This window comes from Choloepus didactylus, chromosome 21 (assembly GCF_015220235.1).
Source record: "Choloepus didactylus isolate mChoDid1 chromosome 21, mChoDid1.pri, whole genome shotgun sequence".
In the NCBI taxonomy this organism is placed as follows: domain Eukaryota; kingdom Metazoa; phylum Chordata; class Mammalia; order Pilosa; family Megalonychidae; genus Choloepus; species Choloepus didactylus.
Genome location: NC_051327.1, coordinates 18,928,465 through 18,945,698, shown reverse-complemented (window position 1 = coordinate 18,945,698; position 17,234 = coordinate 18,928,465). Strand labels below are relative to the sequence as shown.

Below are 17,234 nucleotides of genomic sequence, written 5' to 3'. Positions count from 1 at the left end.
TAAGGTGAAAGGAAGCCATGGATGGTTTAAAGCATGCAGGTAACATGAGAAAATGTGTATTTTAAAGAGATCACTCCAGCAGGGCTGTGGAGAATTGATTGTGGGGAGGCGCCAGCGGGGAAGCAGAGAGAGCAATTGGGGGAGGTCACGGTAGGACGTTGGGTAGGAATTTTAGGAGCACAGACCCAGGGTTTCCAGGAGAAATAGAGAGAATGGACGCATTCAGGATAGGCTTTGTGGGAGGAACCAACAGGCGTGGCTGATGGAGAGGATTTGGGAGGTGAGAGGGGAAAGAGATGACTCCCAAGATGCTGGGCTCAGGCAGCTGGTGGCATATTTTGAACAGTCTAGGAGGGAAACCAGGAGTTCTGTTTTGGACAAGTTGCAGCTGATAGGCCTAACTGCCATCACCTGGAGATGTTGAGTTGAAGACGGGAATGACAAGCCTGTTGTCCAATGGGGAGGCCAGGAGTCACCCGAACGTAGGTGGCATTTAAGGCCGTGGGGCTGGATGAGCTCATCCTGGAAAGGAGGGCGGATGGGGAAGTAGGAGCTCTTGGGGCAGCGGCATGTCACCATGCCCCAAAGAAAGCCCAGAAGGAATTGCCCAAGAGATGGGAAAAAAACAGCACGGTAACTCAGAAGCTTAGGGGAGAAGAACTTTCAAGGAGGCAGTGTGGGTGAAAGATAAAAATTCCAACTACAAAAGGATGCCGTCTTTAACCCATTAGATTACCGAGCATCAGAAAGTCAAAGAGCACGCTAAGTAGTGAGGGCAGGAGTGACAGTTAAAGTCACAGGGGTAGAAGGAGTGTGACTGCCTCTCTCTAAGGACCATTTAGAAAGATGTAATAAAATATAAAGTGTTTCTGCTGTTTCACCCAGCAGTTTCCATATTTAGGAGTTTACTCTAGAAATAGACACACACAGCCATACAAGGTCACGCATCCAAGATACAAGCAGGAACTGTAGCAAATAACAAGATCCTCTTTTTCTGTTGCTGCCTGTGAACAAGTCCCACGAACTTCATCCCTTAAAACAGCCCCCACTGGTAATCTCACAGTTTCCGTGAGTCAGAAGTCTGGGCAAAGCATGATTCAACTGGGTTCTCCACTTGGGGTCCAGGCAGCGGAAATCAAAGTGCCAGCAGATCTGTGCTTCTTTCTGGAGGCGGTGCCCGGGATTCTGATTCCAAACTCGGCTCAGGTTGTTTGATAGAATTCAGCTCACCTCGCAGCCCCCTCCAGCCCTGGCCCCGCCTCATGTCCTGAATTCCCCCGGCATCCTCTTCTGCTGCCCTCTTCTTCCGTGTGCCCAACAGATAACCCATGATCATTTTTCTATTTGAAAGTCAACAACAAATTACACCTACAAAGTCCCTTTTGCCATGGAACATAATCTATTCATGGAAATAACACCAGGGGTCAGACATGGTGGTGGCCCCAAATCCTCCTACACACAGCCTAAATGTCCATCTCTAGAAGTCTGAATAAATGAGTGACGGAACGTCTACAGCACAGAACACTGCAGTCATCCAAAAGAAGCAGGCAGCTTAACAGGTGCTGCCAAGGATGTCCGAGAGATGAAGTGAGAAAAGTTAAGACATACACCCAGGTGGACATGTGTGTTTTTGTTTGGTTTTTTTTTTAGGTGCTTATAGATGTATGTAATAGCTCTGGCAGCATTCACTAGAAACCTGTAATAGTGGTTGCTTTTGAGCCTGGGAATTAGGAGAAAGGGGAGGAAGAAGGACTTTTTTTTTTTCAGTGTATGCCTTTTTACCTTTCAGGTCTTGTCCTATGCACATGCATTAATTATCCCCCCAACAACCCCTATTATTTTCTCTTCTAGAATAAGGAAGTGGGGGGGTGGAGTGTCAACTGAGCCAGATGTTGCTGAGAAGTTGAGCACAATGAGGGCAGGGAGCAGCCTCTGGCTTTGCCAGCATGGAGGTGCCTGGAGCCCTCAGGTAGAGGACGGTCGGCAAAGGTGGGAGAATGAAGGGAGGAACAAACGGAGGCAACAAAACTCTTTCAGGGAGTTTCACTGCGAAGACAGGAAGGAGAGGTTTAAAAAAAAGTGGTCTCAGAAAGCAGCAAATTGAACTCAGCACTGAAATGCAATGGAATCGCCCCCCAGATGGAGAGGAGCAACCCCTGGAGGTTCAGTCATAACTTCAAAGTGAACCCAGTCTGCAGGCTGCGAGCCTGACCCCAGCAACCTCAGGGGTTCAAGTGCTGGCCTTGAAGAGGTTCCCGGTCAGCTTTAAGCCGGGCGGGCATCTTGCCAGGCTGAGGCAATGGACGATCTGGGGTCCTGGCTCCCCCATTTGCTCACTGTGGGTCTTGGGCAAGTTTCTCACCTTTCTAAGTCCTGATTTCCTCATCTGGAAAATGGGGGTTACAAAAGTGCCTAAGCACTCCGTAAATGGCAATGACCTTATAATTACATAGTTATTTTATGTATGTCTACATGTGTATCTTTGCTTTCACCTCCTTTTTTTTCTCTTTGTAACCAAATCATCTGTTTCCCCTGACACAGTGCCCAACATATCATGGAAATTCAACCCTTCTCTCCGAATCTTGGTTTCATCCTTGGTGGAATTAGGATAATAGTATCTGTACCATTTAATCCATATAGATGTTGCAAGGATGTAAACCCTGAAGTTCATTGCAAATTTAAGAAGTGATGTCTTAGCTCTCTGCCGCCAGTCGGCGAGCTTCCCCGTTCCCTGCATCTCTCCGTGGCTCTGTCCGGTGTCTCACTGTCCCCACATTTGAATCTGCCTCCACCTGGGTCTCCTCTTGCATCCTCTGCATGACCCCTGCCCCCAGGCTTCTCAGGCCCATCTCTAACATCCTGCAGGGCCGGTGACTGGCCGGCCACTCATGGGGGATGGGAGAGGGGGCGAGGTGGGTGGGAAGGGCCTTCAGGCTTGGATATTCCAGAAGGCAGGACTGACGTCAAGAATGTTCTGACGTCGGTCAACACCCCACCAGGAACTTGGCCGAATCCCTTCTCTTCTGTTCCCACCCTAGAATTAGACCAAGGCCTTCTATCAAGTGTTTTTAAAGCACCTATCAAGGGGCATGACCTACGCTGGAAAATCTCACAAGTGTTACTACCAGTATGATTTTTTTTTTTTTCATGACCCTAGGAGGACTTTGGAGGACTGAAAGGAGAATTCTATAGCTACTTTGGTTTTATAAAGTAATAGTCACATTATTAAAGTCATAAACTCAAAACCCTAGTTCTTCCTTAAGCTTTTACACCTTATTATTCTATTTATCTGGCTATGAAAATTTAGCAGCTTCTTCTGAAAAAAAAAAAAAAAACAGGTTTGTTGAGGTATAATTGACATAATAAATTGCACATATTCAAAGCAAACAATTTGATGTTTTGGCATATTATACACTTGTGAAACCGTCATCCCAATCAAGATAATGAACATATCCATCACCCCCAGGGTTTTCTCATTCCTCTTTGTAATCCCTCCTTCCTGCTCCTCCTCATCCTGTAATAAGTAACCACTGATCTGCTTTCTATCACTAGAGAAGAGTTTGCATTTTCTAGAGTTTTATGTAAATGAAATCATATAGTATGTACTCGTTTTTATCTGACATCTTTCACTCAACATGACTCATTTGAGATTCATCTGTGTAGTTGTGTAATAGGTCATTCCTTTTTATTTATGTAGTATTTCGTTTGGATATACCATTCACCTGCAGATGAGCATTTGTGTTGCTCTTCATTATTTGTTATTACAAATATTGCTGCTGTGAACATTTGCCTACAAGTCTTTGTGTAGACATATATTTCTTTTTCTCTTGAGTAAATATCCAAGGATTAGAGTGGCTGGATCATATCCCAGGTCTATGTTAAACTTTAAGAAGTTGACAAACTGTTCTCCAAAGTGATTGTTCCATTTTACATTCTCACCAGCAGCAACTGAGAGTTCCAGTTTCTCCAAATCCTCACCAACACTTGGTATGGCCAATCTTTTTTATTTTAACCCTTCTAATAGGCCTATAGTGGTATTTCATTGTGTTTTTAATTTGCATTTCTCTAATGACTAATGACATAGAGCATCTTTCATGAATTTATCTGCCATCTCTTTGGTGAAGTGTCTGTTCAAATCTTCCAAGCATTTTTTAAAAAATTGGATGTATAGTTTCTTATTGTTGAGTTTTGAGAGTTCTTTAAATATTTTAGTTACAAGTCCTTTATCATATATCTACTTTGCAAAGGTAGTTCCTAGTCTGTGGCTTGTCTTTTCATTCTCTTAACAATGTGTTTTGACAAAGTCCAATTTATCAATGTTTTCTGTGATGCATTATGCTTTTGGTGCTGTATCTAAGAAATCTTTGTGTAACCTAAGGTCACAAAAATTTTCTCCTATGTTTTCTTTTAAAATGTTTATAGTTCAGACCTAATATTTAGGTCTATGATCCTTTTTGAGTTAGTTGTTTGTTTTTAGGGGGTTTTGTTTTTCACTTGTGGACATTCAATTATTCCCACACCATTTGTTCAAAAAGCTGTCCCTTGGCCACCACAATGCTTTTGTACCTTTGTCAAAAATCGGTTGTCTATACATGTGTAGGCTCATTTCTGGACTCTTTTAAATTCTATTGTTCTATTTGTCTATATTTACACCAATATCACATTGTTTTGATTTCTGTAGATTTATAATAGTTCTTGAAATCAGGTGTTAGCCCTCCAACTTTGTTGTTCTTTTTCAAAGTTGTTTTGGCTTTGAAAGGATTCTTGATCCTTTGTATTTCTAGATGAATTTTAGAATCAGCTTGTCAATTTCTAAAAAAATAAATAAATAAATAAAACACCTGCTTGGATTTTTATTGGGATTGTGTTGAATCTACAGATAAATTTGCAGGGGAATTGACATCAAGACCGAGTCTTCTGATCCATGAACAAGGCATCTCTCTCCATTATTCAGGTTTTCTTTAATAAGCAATATTTTGCAGTTTTCTCCAAAGAAACAAAACCAACAGAGTTTGCTGATAAAGGTGATACTGAAGTTGAGTGTGAATTCCCCGGGGGCAGCTTGCTGTCTGAAGTTGAGGCAGAAATTCTTTCTGATTTCTGAAATCCTTAGTTCTGGCTTTTAAAACCTCCATTTGATTGGACGAGGAGATGCCCCACATTGCTGAGGACAGTCTCCTTCATTGATTGTAGATGCAATCGACTATTATAGATGCAAATCTATCTATGAAATACCCTCACATTAACAATCAGGCCAGTGCTTACTTGACCAAACAACTGGACATCATCACCTAGCCAAGGTGACACATGAAATAAACCATCACAACAGATCTTTCACATTTTGTCAGGTTTATCCCTAAGCATTTCATATTTTTATGCTATTGTAAATGGCATTTTTAATTTCAATTTCTGATTGTTGGTAGTACATAGCAATACAATTAGCTTTTACATAAAGATCTTGTATCCTGCAACCTTGCTAAATTCACTTATCAGTGCTAGTGCTTTTTCATAGATTGCATCAGATTTTCTACATAGATGATCCTTTTGTCTGTGAACAAAGACAATTTTACTGCCTTTCTAACCTGGCTGCCTTTTATTTCTTTTTCTTTTTCTTACCCAATTGCACTGGCTAGAACCTCCAGTGCATGGTTGAACAGAACTGGTGAGAGTAGGCACCTCTGTCTGGTTTCTGATTTTAGGGAGCAAAACCTTCAACCTTTTACCATTAATTTTAAGTTGTTGTAGATGACCTTTATTGGGCTGATGAAGTTTCCTTCTATTTCTAGTTTGCTGAGAGTTGTTTTTTTTTAAATCAGGAATTGATGTTGGATTTATTTTTCAAGTGTTTTATCTGTGTCTGTTGAGATGATCATATGGTTTTTCTTTTTTAGTTTGTTAATATGGAGAATTTCATCAACTGATTTTCAAATGTTACACCAATAGTGCATTCACAGGAAAAACCTCACTTGGTCATGGTATATTATCCTTTTAATATATTGTCCAATTCAATTTGCCAAAATTTTGTCTAGAATTTTTGCATCTATGTTCATGAAGAATATTTGACCTGTAGTTTTCTTTTCTTGCAATATCTTTGTCTGGTTTTGGTTTCAAAGTAATACTAGCATCCTAGAATAAGTTGAGAAGTATTTCCTCTGCTTCAATTTTTTGGAAGAGTTTGTATAAAATTGGTATTATTTTTCCTTAAATGTTTGATAGAATTTATCAGTGAAACTACCTGTCCCTGGTGCTTTCTTATGGGAAGATTTAAAAAATATTTTAATTATTTTTTATTATGATAGCATATATATATATATATAACCTAAAATTTGCCATTCTTACCATTTTAAGTGTGCAATTCAGTGCCATTAAACACATTCACAATGTTGTGCTACTGTCACCACTAACAGTTACCAAAACTTTCTCATCACCCAAAACAGAAACTCTAAGAAATAACTACCCACTTCCCTTCCCCCCAGCCCCTGGTAATTGCTAATCTACTTTCTGCCTCTATGAATTTGCTTATTCTAGCTATTTCATATAAGTAGACTCATACAATATTTGTAACTTTGTGTCTGGCTTATTTCACTCAGCAAAATATTTTCAAGGTTCTATTCATGTTGTAGTATATATCAAAACTTTATTCACTTTCACAGATGAATAATATTACATGTGGGAAGACTTTTAAACTACAATTTCTATTTCTTGAATAGATATAGGGCTATTGAGGTAATCTATTTCTTCTTGAGTGAGCTTTGGTAGTTTGTGCCTTTCAGGGAATTTGTTCATTTCATCTGAGTTGTCAAATTCATTGGTATAAAGTTGTTTATAAAATTCCCTTTTAATATCTATAGAATCTGTATTGAGGTCATCCCTTTAATTCCTGAGATTGGTAATTTGTGTCTTCTCTCTTTTTCTCTTGTTCAGAAGTTTGGCTAGAGGTTTATCAGTTTTATTGATCTTCTCAGAGAACAGCTTTTGGTTTTATTTATTTCTCTGTTGTTTTTCTGTTTTCTAATTCATTGAGTACTGCTTTGATCTTTCTTATTTCCTTTCTTCTGCTTAATTTAGGTTTGGTTTGCTCTTCTTTTACTGTTTTCTGAAGATGGAAGCTCAGATCATTGATTGAGCTTTTTTTTTCCATTCTAATATTGGCATTTAGTAGCATAAATTTCCCTCTAAGTATTGCTTTAGCAACGTCCCACAGATTTTGACATGTTTTATTTTCATGAGGGACTGACAGTGAATGCCTTCTTAAATTTTAAGCCCTAGGTGCCTCATTCTTACAGAGGCACTCACTCTCAGGGTTGTGCTAGTGTGGTGTTGGGATCTAAAAGTGAGTGCCTTCTTAAATTTTGCACCCTAGGTACCTAACTTGCCTCACTTTAGTCCTGGTCCTGGTTTTCATTTTGTATTCAGCCCCAAATAGTTTCTCATTTCTCTTTTGATTTCTCCTTTGATCCATGGGTTGTTTAAATGTGTATTATTTAGTTCCCAAATATTTTTAGTTTTTCCAGAGATATATCTGTTATTGATTTTTAATTTAAATCTACTGTGGCTTGGGAACATATCATTTATGACTTGAATTCTTTTAAATTTATTCAGATTCAGCTTCAGAATATGCTCTATCTTGGTGAAGGATCCACATGCACTTAAGAAGAATGTGTATTCTGCTATCATTATAAATGTCAAACAGGTCTTGTTCAAGTCTGCTATATCTTTACTGATTGCCTACTTATTCTATCAATTACTGAAAGAAAGATATTGAAATCTCTGACCATAATTTGAGTTTGTCTATTTCTCCTTTCCATTTTATCAGTTTTTGCTTCATGTATTTTGAAACTCTGTTTTTAGGTGTATACAGGTTTGGGTTGTACTTTGTCTTATATTAATATAGCCACTCCAGCTTTTTTTTTTTTTTTTTTTCACTCTTCGTAGCATGGTGTATCTTTCCCCCTTCTTTTATTTTAAATCTATTTGTGTGTTAATATTTAGAGTGCATTTCTTGTAGGCAGTATAATGTTGGGTCTTGCTTTTTAAATCTAATCTGACAATCTGTGCCTTTTATTTGGTGAGTTTAGCTATTTACATTTAATGTAATCCATATGCTTAGTTTGAGTCTATCGTCTTACTATTTATCTTCTCTTTGGTCCATCTGTTCTTTGCCCCCACCATCTCTTTTTCCACCTTCTTTTGGATTAATGGGGTATTTTATAGAGTATTTTTATCATTCCATTTTATCTCCTTTGTTGGATTATTAGATATAACTGTTTTGCTACATTAAGTTACTTTTGGGTTTAACTCATCATCTTCTACCTTCAGGTGGTATTAAACCACTTTGTGAATAATATAAGAACATTAAAATGGTGTACCTTCATGTTCTCCTTTCTGGCCTTTATACCATTGTTGTTACGCATTTTACTTTTACACACATTACAAATCCCATAATACATTATCATTTTCATTTAAACACTCAATTCTCTTTTTAAAAGTTTTTAATAATAAGATAAACACCTTATATAGTTCCCTGATAGGTATCAGTTTTGGTGTTCTTCATTTCTTTGTGTAGATCCTGATTTCCACTGTTTTCACTTTCATTCTGCCTGAAGGTCTTCCTTTATCATTTCCTGAATTGTGGGTGATGAATTCTTTAAGCTTTTGGTATGTCTTAAAACATATTTATTTCACTTTCAGTCTTGAAAAATATTTTTGCTGGTTCATAGCATTCTAGGTTAACAGTTTTTTCTTTCAGTACTTTAAAGAAGTTGCTCCACTGTCTTCTCATTTGCATTGCTTCTGACAAGAAGTTTGATGCCATTCTTGCCTTTGTTCTTCTGTATGCAACATACCATTTTTCTCTGGCTGCTTCAAGATTTTCTTTTTATCAGTGATTTTGAACATCACCTACTACGTTCTTTGGTATAGTTTTCTTCATGTTTCTTGTGTTTGGGGTTTTTGAATTTCTTGAATTTGCAGATTTATAGGTTTTGTCATTTGGAAACTTGGGGGCCATTATTTTTACAAATATTTTTTGTTTCCGCTCCTTTCCTTGCCTTTGGGGTCTCCAGTTGCCCATATATTCAGCTGCTTAATGTTGTCTCGAAGCTCACTGAAGATATTTTAATTATTTTAAGACAATTTCTTCTCTCTGAATTTCAGTTTGGATAGTTTATATTACTATGCCATAAAATTCATCATTTTTCCCTTCTTCAATGCCCAATTTGCCCTTAAACCCTTCAGGTGTGTTCTTATCTCTAGAAGTTCAATTTAGGTCTTTAAAAAATATCTTTCATGGCTCTACTTAACTTTTCACACCTATGGAATACAATTATAATGGCTGATCTAATGTCTTTCTCTGATAATTTTAATATCTGTGTCATTTCTAGGTTGGTTTCAGCTGATTGATTATTCTCCTAATTATGGATCATATTTTCTTTCCTCTTTATGGTTTGGTAATTTTTGATTGGAAGCCAGACATTGTGAATTTTACTCTGAGGCGTGCTGGATATTTTTGTGTTCCCATAAATCTTGAGACTTGTTCTGGGATGCAGTTAGGTTAGTTGGAAACAGTTTGATCTTTTCAGATCTTTCTTTTATGACTTTTTGGATAGGTTTAGAGAAATGCTTAATCTAGGGCTGGTTATTCTCCATTGCTGAAATAAGACCTTCCTGAGTATTTGTTTTCATTTCCTTGGCTGCTCAATTAAATACCATGCAATGGGTTGACTTAAACAATGGGAACTTATTAATTCATGGTTTTGAGGCTAGGAAAAATTCAAATCAAGGCATCATTCAGGGCAATGCTATCTTCCTGAAGGTTCACATTCTGGGGCTGCCTGCTGGTGATCCTTGGTCCTGGGCTCCTCTGTCATAAGGCAAGGCACATGGCAGCCTCACCTGACCTCTCTCTTGTCTTCTGGATTCCATTGACCTTCAGCATCTTGTTTCCCATGACTTTCTCTCTATCTGCCTGAATTTCATTCTTCTTATAAAGGACTCCAATAATAATATTAAGTCCCATCCTGACTGATTTGTGCCACACCTTAAGTGAAGTAACCTCATCAAAAGGACCTACTTACAATGAGTTCACACTCACAGGAATGGATTATGTTTAAGGACATAATCCTTTTTTCAAGGGTACTCTACCTAATGCCCTGTGAATTATGAGTTTTTTCAGTCTAGCTGGTCTAGCAAGCCCTGCTCCCATTCCTGCGAGAGAGCCAGGCTCTGTTCCCTCCAATATTTTCAGATGGTCTCCCCCTAGCCTTCTATAGTTTTCTCATAAGCATGTGCTGATCAGTACTGTACTTCATACTCAAGGAAGACATTCTGCAGGTCTCCGGGGAACTCTCTGTGCACCTCTCTCCTCTCCAGTAACTGTTCTGTGAACTCGAGCTGCTTTGGTCTCCCCAGACTCTCAGTTGCATCTCCTTAACTCAAGTGATCTTCTGGTCTCTACCTGGGTTCACCCTCCCTGCACTGCTGCTTGGAAACTCTCTCATGTCAGCACACTGGTTCATGCCATTTGTTTGCCATCTCTCAGGAGCCATTGTCCTTCATTGCCTGCTATCCAGCATCTTGCAAATCATCATTTCATCTCTTTATTATGGTTATGTGGTTGTGTTTTGCTGCTGCTGTTATTGTTGCTTTATTTCAGGTAGAAGGAGAAAGTCTGATCCTTGTGACCCAATCTTGGCTGGAAGGAGACATCCAGCATTCACTTTTATGAGGGCTTTTGATTAGTGTTTAATTTCTTTTACGTACTTGGTTGATTAAATTCATTTAAACTGCATTTATAAAATTAATATATTCTATTTCTTGTTTAAAGACTTCAGTAGTCTGATTAAGAAACAAAACTTTTCCAACTATTTAAAAACTCCATAAATCTAATAAAATGAATGCATATTTTAAAAAACTTTTCAAGATCCTAAGTAATTCTATAAATCTAATAAATTAAATGTGTTAAGTGTAGTGAGTTCTAAGTTCTCTTAAATGTTTTACTACTGTTTACTACCTTAGCAAGATTTCTATGTAAAATCACAAGTCTAAGCCAATTCATCAATGATATATTTTAAATTACAACTACAAGGGTGGCATACTATTCTAAAAGGCCAAATTTTCTTGAACAACTCAAGTATACTAAGTCCCAAATAAGAAACTATTCTTTAATACAAACATATGAATATGATGTGTTTGAATTTCTTAAAGATGACAGGAGTAATCCTGTATGTTTTTGGGATTAAATGAAGTTCCCACTGTGTTAATTAGGATATTTTTGAATCTGCTGTAACAAATATGCCCCAAATATATAATGGTGCAAACACAATAGAAGTTATGTTAATTGCTCATGTAACACTACCAGGCAAATGTTCCTGGTTGGAAGGTATTTTCCTTCAGGATGGCTCAGGGATTTAGGTTCCTTCATTCCTGAAGCTTCTTGAAGCTTCACCTCAACCCTTGGTACTTCTTTCCTTCTGCCTTTCACAGGTAGAAGGGAAGAGTAAACATAACCACGAGGGGCATTTTATGGACTAACCTTGGAAATGGCACTCATCAATAGTGCTCACATTCCACTGGAGAGGACTTAGTGACGTGTAAATATTTACTGCCCTGAAATCTGACTCCTGAACTGGTGCAGGCACCCCTTTCCGACACCAGCACAATTTGACATGACCCCACATCCCCAAGATCTGTAGGATCTTGGGTCATCCCCTCCAGCTTTCTGGCTTCTCTTTTATGGTGGACTAGACCCAGATACCTGGCTTCTAGTCTGAAAGGGAAAGCTGGTCAGGGAGCCAAGACCCTTTCCAGACTGGGGTGTGAGTCCAGCAGGAACTCACAGAGGTTTTGAGAATGAAGAACCCCAAGACTGGAAGGGAGTATTACAGTGCTAGGAGAATAACCCCTCCGTTCTCTCTTGCAGACCTCGGCGAGGACAGTTCTATTTGGGATGGGGGAGGGCGTTTCCCCAGAGAGGACCCCTGTGACACCCAGTGCGAGCAGCTGTTGAGGAGCAATCACACAGGTGAGGCAATAGCAGCCCTGGGGATGCTGGAAGGGGCACTCCTGCAAACGACAGGGGTGACATCTGGCCAAGGTTAAAATGGGATAATAACCATATTCTACAGCCCTTGGGTTCAGACCCTTTCAAAGATGCTTCATGGGTGGAGGGACCCATGCTAGCCAGGCTCATAGCACCCTAGAATGTAGAGCAAGAGGGAACAGCTACATCTGGAACACACCGGTACAGGTCACTTCTGAAAATGGATTCTGACACCAACATTCCTGCAAATAGCTTCACTTCACAGAAAAACCTTGAAGCCAAATTTTACTGAGAATGAAAATTATTCTTAAGAGGCTACTAAGGGCATTAACTCAACAAAGACTACAATAAGTACAAAAATTAATAGTGCAGAATACAATGTAGGAATGTCTACTCGAATGAACAGGTCTCCCACAGCTACAGATAACACAAAAATAACTGTGATGTTTTCTATAGAAAATGGCAGAACTTCAACAACTGCTAGGGACACTGCCACTCCTGTGAAACCTCCTATGGAGGATGGTACATCTTCAAATTCTTCTAGTGCCACCACCACCCCTGTGATGTCTAAAACAGAATCTGGCGCAGATTCAATGCCTATGGGTGACACAGACATCCATGTGATGTCTCCTATGAAGGCTGGCACGATTTCAACTACTACTAGTGACACTGCCACCCCTGTGACAACTCAAACAGAACTAGGCACAGCTATAAGTATTTCTAGTAACACAGTCTCCTCTGTGACTACCCTGGATGAGGCTGACACACCTTCAATTACTACCAGTGTCAGGATCACCCCTGTGACATCACCTACACCATCTGGCATGCTTCCAACAGCTGCTAATGACACCACAATCCCTGTGACTTTGACCACAGGTTCTAGCACACTTTCAACCACTGCTAGTGATACTGACACCCCTGTAACATCTCCTACAGCATCTACAACACCTTCTAGAGCTCCTACTGACACAAACACCCCTGTGACATCACCTACACTATCTGGCACATTTTCAACAACTGGAAGTGATATCACCATCCCTGTGACATTGACCACAGGTTCTGGTAGATTTTCAACTGTTGCTAGTGAGACTGCCACCCCTGTGACAACTACAACAGAAGTAGGCACCCCATTAACTATATCTAGTAAAACAGTGTCCTCTGTCACATCTTCAGCTGAGTCTGACACATCTTCAAGTTCTGGCAGTGAGCCCCAAACTCCTGTGATGTCTGCTATAGAAGCTGGTGCTAGTGACAACTCCACCCCTGTGACATCATCTACACCATCTGGCATGCTTTCAACATCGGCTAGGGATATGACCAGCTCTGTGACAGCAACCACAGGTTCAAGCACACTTTCAACTACCAAGAGCAAGACTTCCACTCTTGAGACGTCTCCAGTAGAAACTGGCACACCTTCAACTACTGCTAGTGACCAGAGCACACGAGAAACCTCTCCTACAGAATCTGTCACACCATCAACTATTCTTAGTGAATCCACCAACTCTGTGACATCTCGTCCAGGATCTGGTACCTCTCTAAGTGCTGTTACTGACATCTCCACACCTGTGACATCTACAGAAACTGGCATTCTTTCATCTACTACAAGGGATGCCACCACGACTTTTACATTTCCTACAGATACAGTCGTACCTTCGACATCTGAGTATGACACTGTCACACCTGCAACATCCCCTATGGAAACAGACACACTTTCAAGTGCTGCTAGTGAGACTGCCACCCCTGTGACAACTCCAACAGAAGTAGGCACCCTGTCAAGTATTTCTAGTAACACAGTGTCCTCTGTGACATCTTCAACTGAGGCTGACACACCTTCAAGTACTGCTAGTGAGCCCCCCACTCCTGTGATGTCTTCTACTGAAGCTGGTGCTAGTGACACCTCCACCCCCGTGACATTACCTACACCATCTGGCATGCTTTCAACATCTACTAGTGATACGACCATCCCTGTGACAGCAACCACAGGTTCTGCCACACTTTCAACTACCGAGAGCGAGACTTCCAGTCTTGTGACGTCTCCAGCAGAATCTGGCACACCTTCAACTACTGCTAGTGACCGGAGCACACGAGAAACCTCTCCTACAGAATCTGTCACACCATCAACTATTCTTACTGAATCCACCAACTCTGTGACATCTCCTCCAGGAACTGGTACCTCTCCAAGTGCTGTTACTGACTTCTCCACACCTGTGACATCTTCTACAGAAGCTGGCATTCTTTCATCTACTGCAAGGGATGCCACCACGACTTTTACATTTCCTACAGATACAGTCGTACCTTCGACATCTGTGTATGACACTATCACACCTGCAACATCCCCTGTGGAAACAGACACACTTCCAAGTGCTGCTAGTGTGACTGCCACCCCTGTGACAATTCCAACAGAAGTAGACGCCCTGTCAAGTATTTCTAGTAACACAGTGTCCTCTGTGACATCTTCATCTGAGGCTGACACACTTTCAAGTACTGCTAGTGAGCCCCCCACTCCTGTGATGTCTTCTACTGAAGGTGGTGCTAGTGACACCTCCACCCCCGTGACATTACCTACACCATCTGGCATGCTTTCAACATCTACTAGTGATACGACCATCCCTGTGACAGCAACCACAGGTTCTGGCACACTTTCAACTACCGAGAGCAAGACTGCCACTCTTGTGACGTCTCCAGCAGAATCTGGCACACCTTCAACTACTGCTAGTGACCAGAGCACACGAGAAACCTCTCCTACAGAATCTATCACACCATCAACTATTCTTAGTGAATCCACCAAATCTGTGACATCTCATCCAGGAACTGGTACCTCTCCAAGTGCTGTTACTGACTTCTCCACACCTGTGACATCTTCTACAGAAACTGGCATTCTTTCATCTACTGCAAGGGATGCCACCACGACTTTTACATTTCCTACAGATACAGCCGTACCTTCGACATCTGAGTATGACACTGTCACACCTGCAACATCCCTTATGGAAACAGACACACTTTCAAGTGCTGCTAGTGTGACTGCCACCCCTGTGACAACTCCAACAGAAGTAGGCACCCTGTCAAGTATTTCTAGTAACACAGTGTCCTCTGTGACATCATCAACTGAGGCTGACACACCTTCAAGTACTGCTAATGAGCTCCCCACTCCTGTGATGTCTTCTACTGAAGCTGGTGCTAGTGACACCTCCACCTCTGTGACATCACCTACACCATCTGGCATGCTTTCAACATCTGCTAGTGATATGACCATCCCTGTGACAGCAACCACAGGTTCTGCCACACTTTCAACTACCGAGAGCGAGACTGCCACTCTTGTGACATCTCCAGCAGAATCTGGCACACCTTCAACTACTGCTAGTGACAGGAGCACACGAGAAACCTCTCCTACAGAATCTGTCACACCATCAACTATTCTTAGTGAATCCACCAACTCTGTGACATCTCCTCCAGGAACAGGTACCTCTCCAAGTGTTGTTACTGACTTCTCCACACCTGTGACATCTTCTACAGAAGCTGGCATTCTTTCATCTACTGCAAGGGATGCCACCATGACTTTTACATTTCCTACAGATACAGTCATACCTTCGACATCTGAGTATGACACTGTCACACCTGCAACATCCCCTGTGGAAACAGACACCCTTTCAACTGCTGCTAATGTGACTGCCACCCCTGTGACAACTGCAACAGAAGTAGGCGCCCTGTCAAGTATTTCTAGTAACACAGTGTCCTCTGTGACATCTTCAACTGAGGCTGACACACCTTCAAGTACTGCTAGTGAGCACCCCACTCCTGTGATCTCTTCTACTGAAGCTGGTGCTAGTGACACTTCCACCCCCGTGACATCACCTACACCATCTGGCATGCTTTCAACATCTGCTAGTGATACGACCATCCCTGTGACAGCAACCACAGGTTCTGGCACACTTTCAACTACCGAGAGCGAGACTGCCATTCTTGTGACGTCTCCAGCAGAATCTGTCACACCATCAACTACTCTTGGTGAATCCACCAAATCTGTGACATCCCGTCCAGGAGCTGGTACCTCTCCAAGTGCTGTTACTGACTTCTCCACACCTGTGACATCTTCTACAGAAGCTGGCATTCTTTCATCTACTGCAAGGGATGCCACCACGACTTTTACATTTCCTACAGAAACAGTCGTACCTTCGACATCTGTGTATGACACTATCACACCTGCAACATCCCCTGTGGAAACAGACACACTTTCAAGTGCTGCTAGTGTGACTGCCACCCCTGTGACAATTCCAACAGAAGTAGACGCCCTGTCAAGTATTTCTAGTAACACAGTGTCCTCTGTGACATCTTCAACTGAGGCTGACACACTTTCAAGTACTGCTAGTGAGCACCCCACTCCTGTGATGTCTTCTACTGAAGGTGGTGCTAGTGACACCTCCACCCCCGTGACATTACCTACACCATCTGGCATGCTTTCAACATCTACTAGTGATACGACCATCCCTGTGACAGCAACCACAGGTTCTGGCACACTTTCAACTACCGAGAGCAAGACTGCCACTCTTGTGATGTCTCCAGCAGAATCTGGCACACCTTCAACTACTGCTAGTGACCAGAGCACACGAGAAACCTCTCCTACAGAATCTATCACACCATCAACTATTCTTAGTGAATCCACCAAATCTGTGACATCTCATCCAGGAACTGGTACCTCTCCAAGTGCTGTTACTGACTTCTCCACACCTGTGACATCTTCTACAGAAACTGGCATTCTTTCATCTACTGCAAGGGATGCCACCACGACTTTTACATTTCCTACAGATACAGCCGTACCTTCGACATCTGAGTATGACACTGTCACACCTGCAACATCCCTTATGGAAACAGACACACTTTCAAGTGCTGCTAGTGTGACTGCCACCCCTGTGACAACTCCAACAGAAGTAGGCACCCTGTCAAGTATTTCTAGTAACACAGTGTCCTCTGTGACATCATCAACTGAGGCTGACACACCTTCAAGTACTGCTAATGAGCTCCCCACTCCTGTGATGTCTTCTACTGAAGCTGGTGCTAGTGACACCTCCACCTCTGTGACATCACCTACACCATCTGGCATGCTTTCAACATCTGCTAGTGATATGACCATCCCTGTGACAGCAACCACAGGTTCTGCCACACTTTCAACTACCGAGAGCGAGACTGCCACTCTTGT

At 41.4% G+C, this 17,234-nt stretch overlaps 1 protein-coding gene across 1 annotated transcript in view; it reads left to right on the top strand.

Moving 5' to 3' along the window:
* MUC17 (mucin 17, cell surface associated) overlaps nucleotides 1-17,234 on the top strand; it is a 38,113-nt gene that overhangs the window by 1,290 nt on the left and 19,589 nt on the right. Inside the window, exon 3 of the mRNA XM_037813745.1 lies at nucleotides 11,921-12,022. Within this exon, the coding sequence (XP_037669673.1) occupies nucleotides 11,921-12,022 (102 nt within the window). The remainder of the gene's footprint in view (nucleotides 1-11,920; nucleotides 12,023-17,234) is intronic.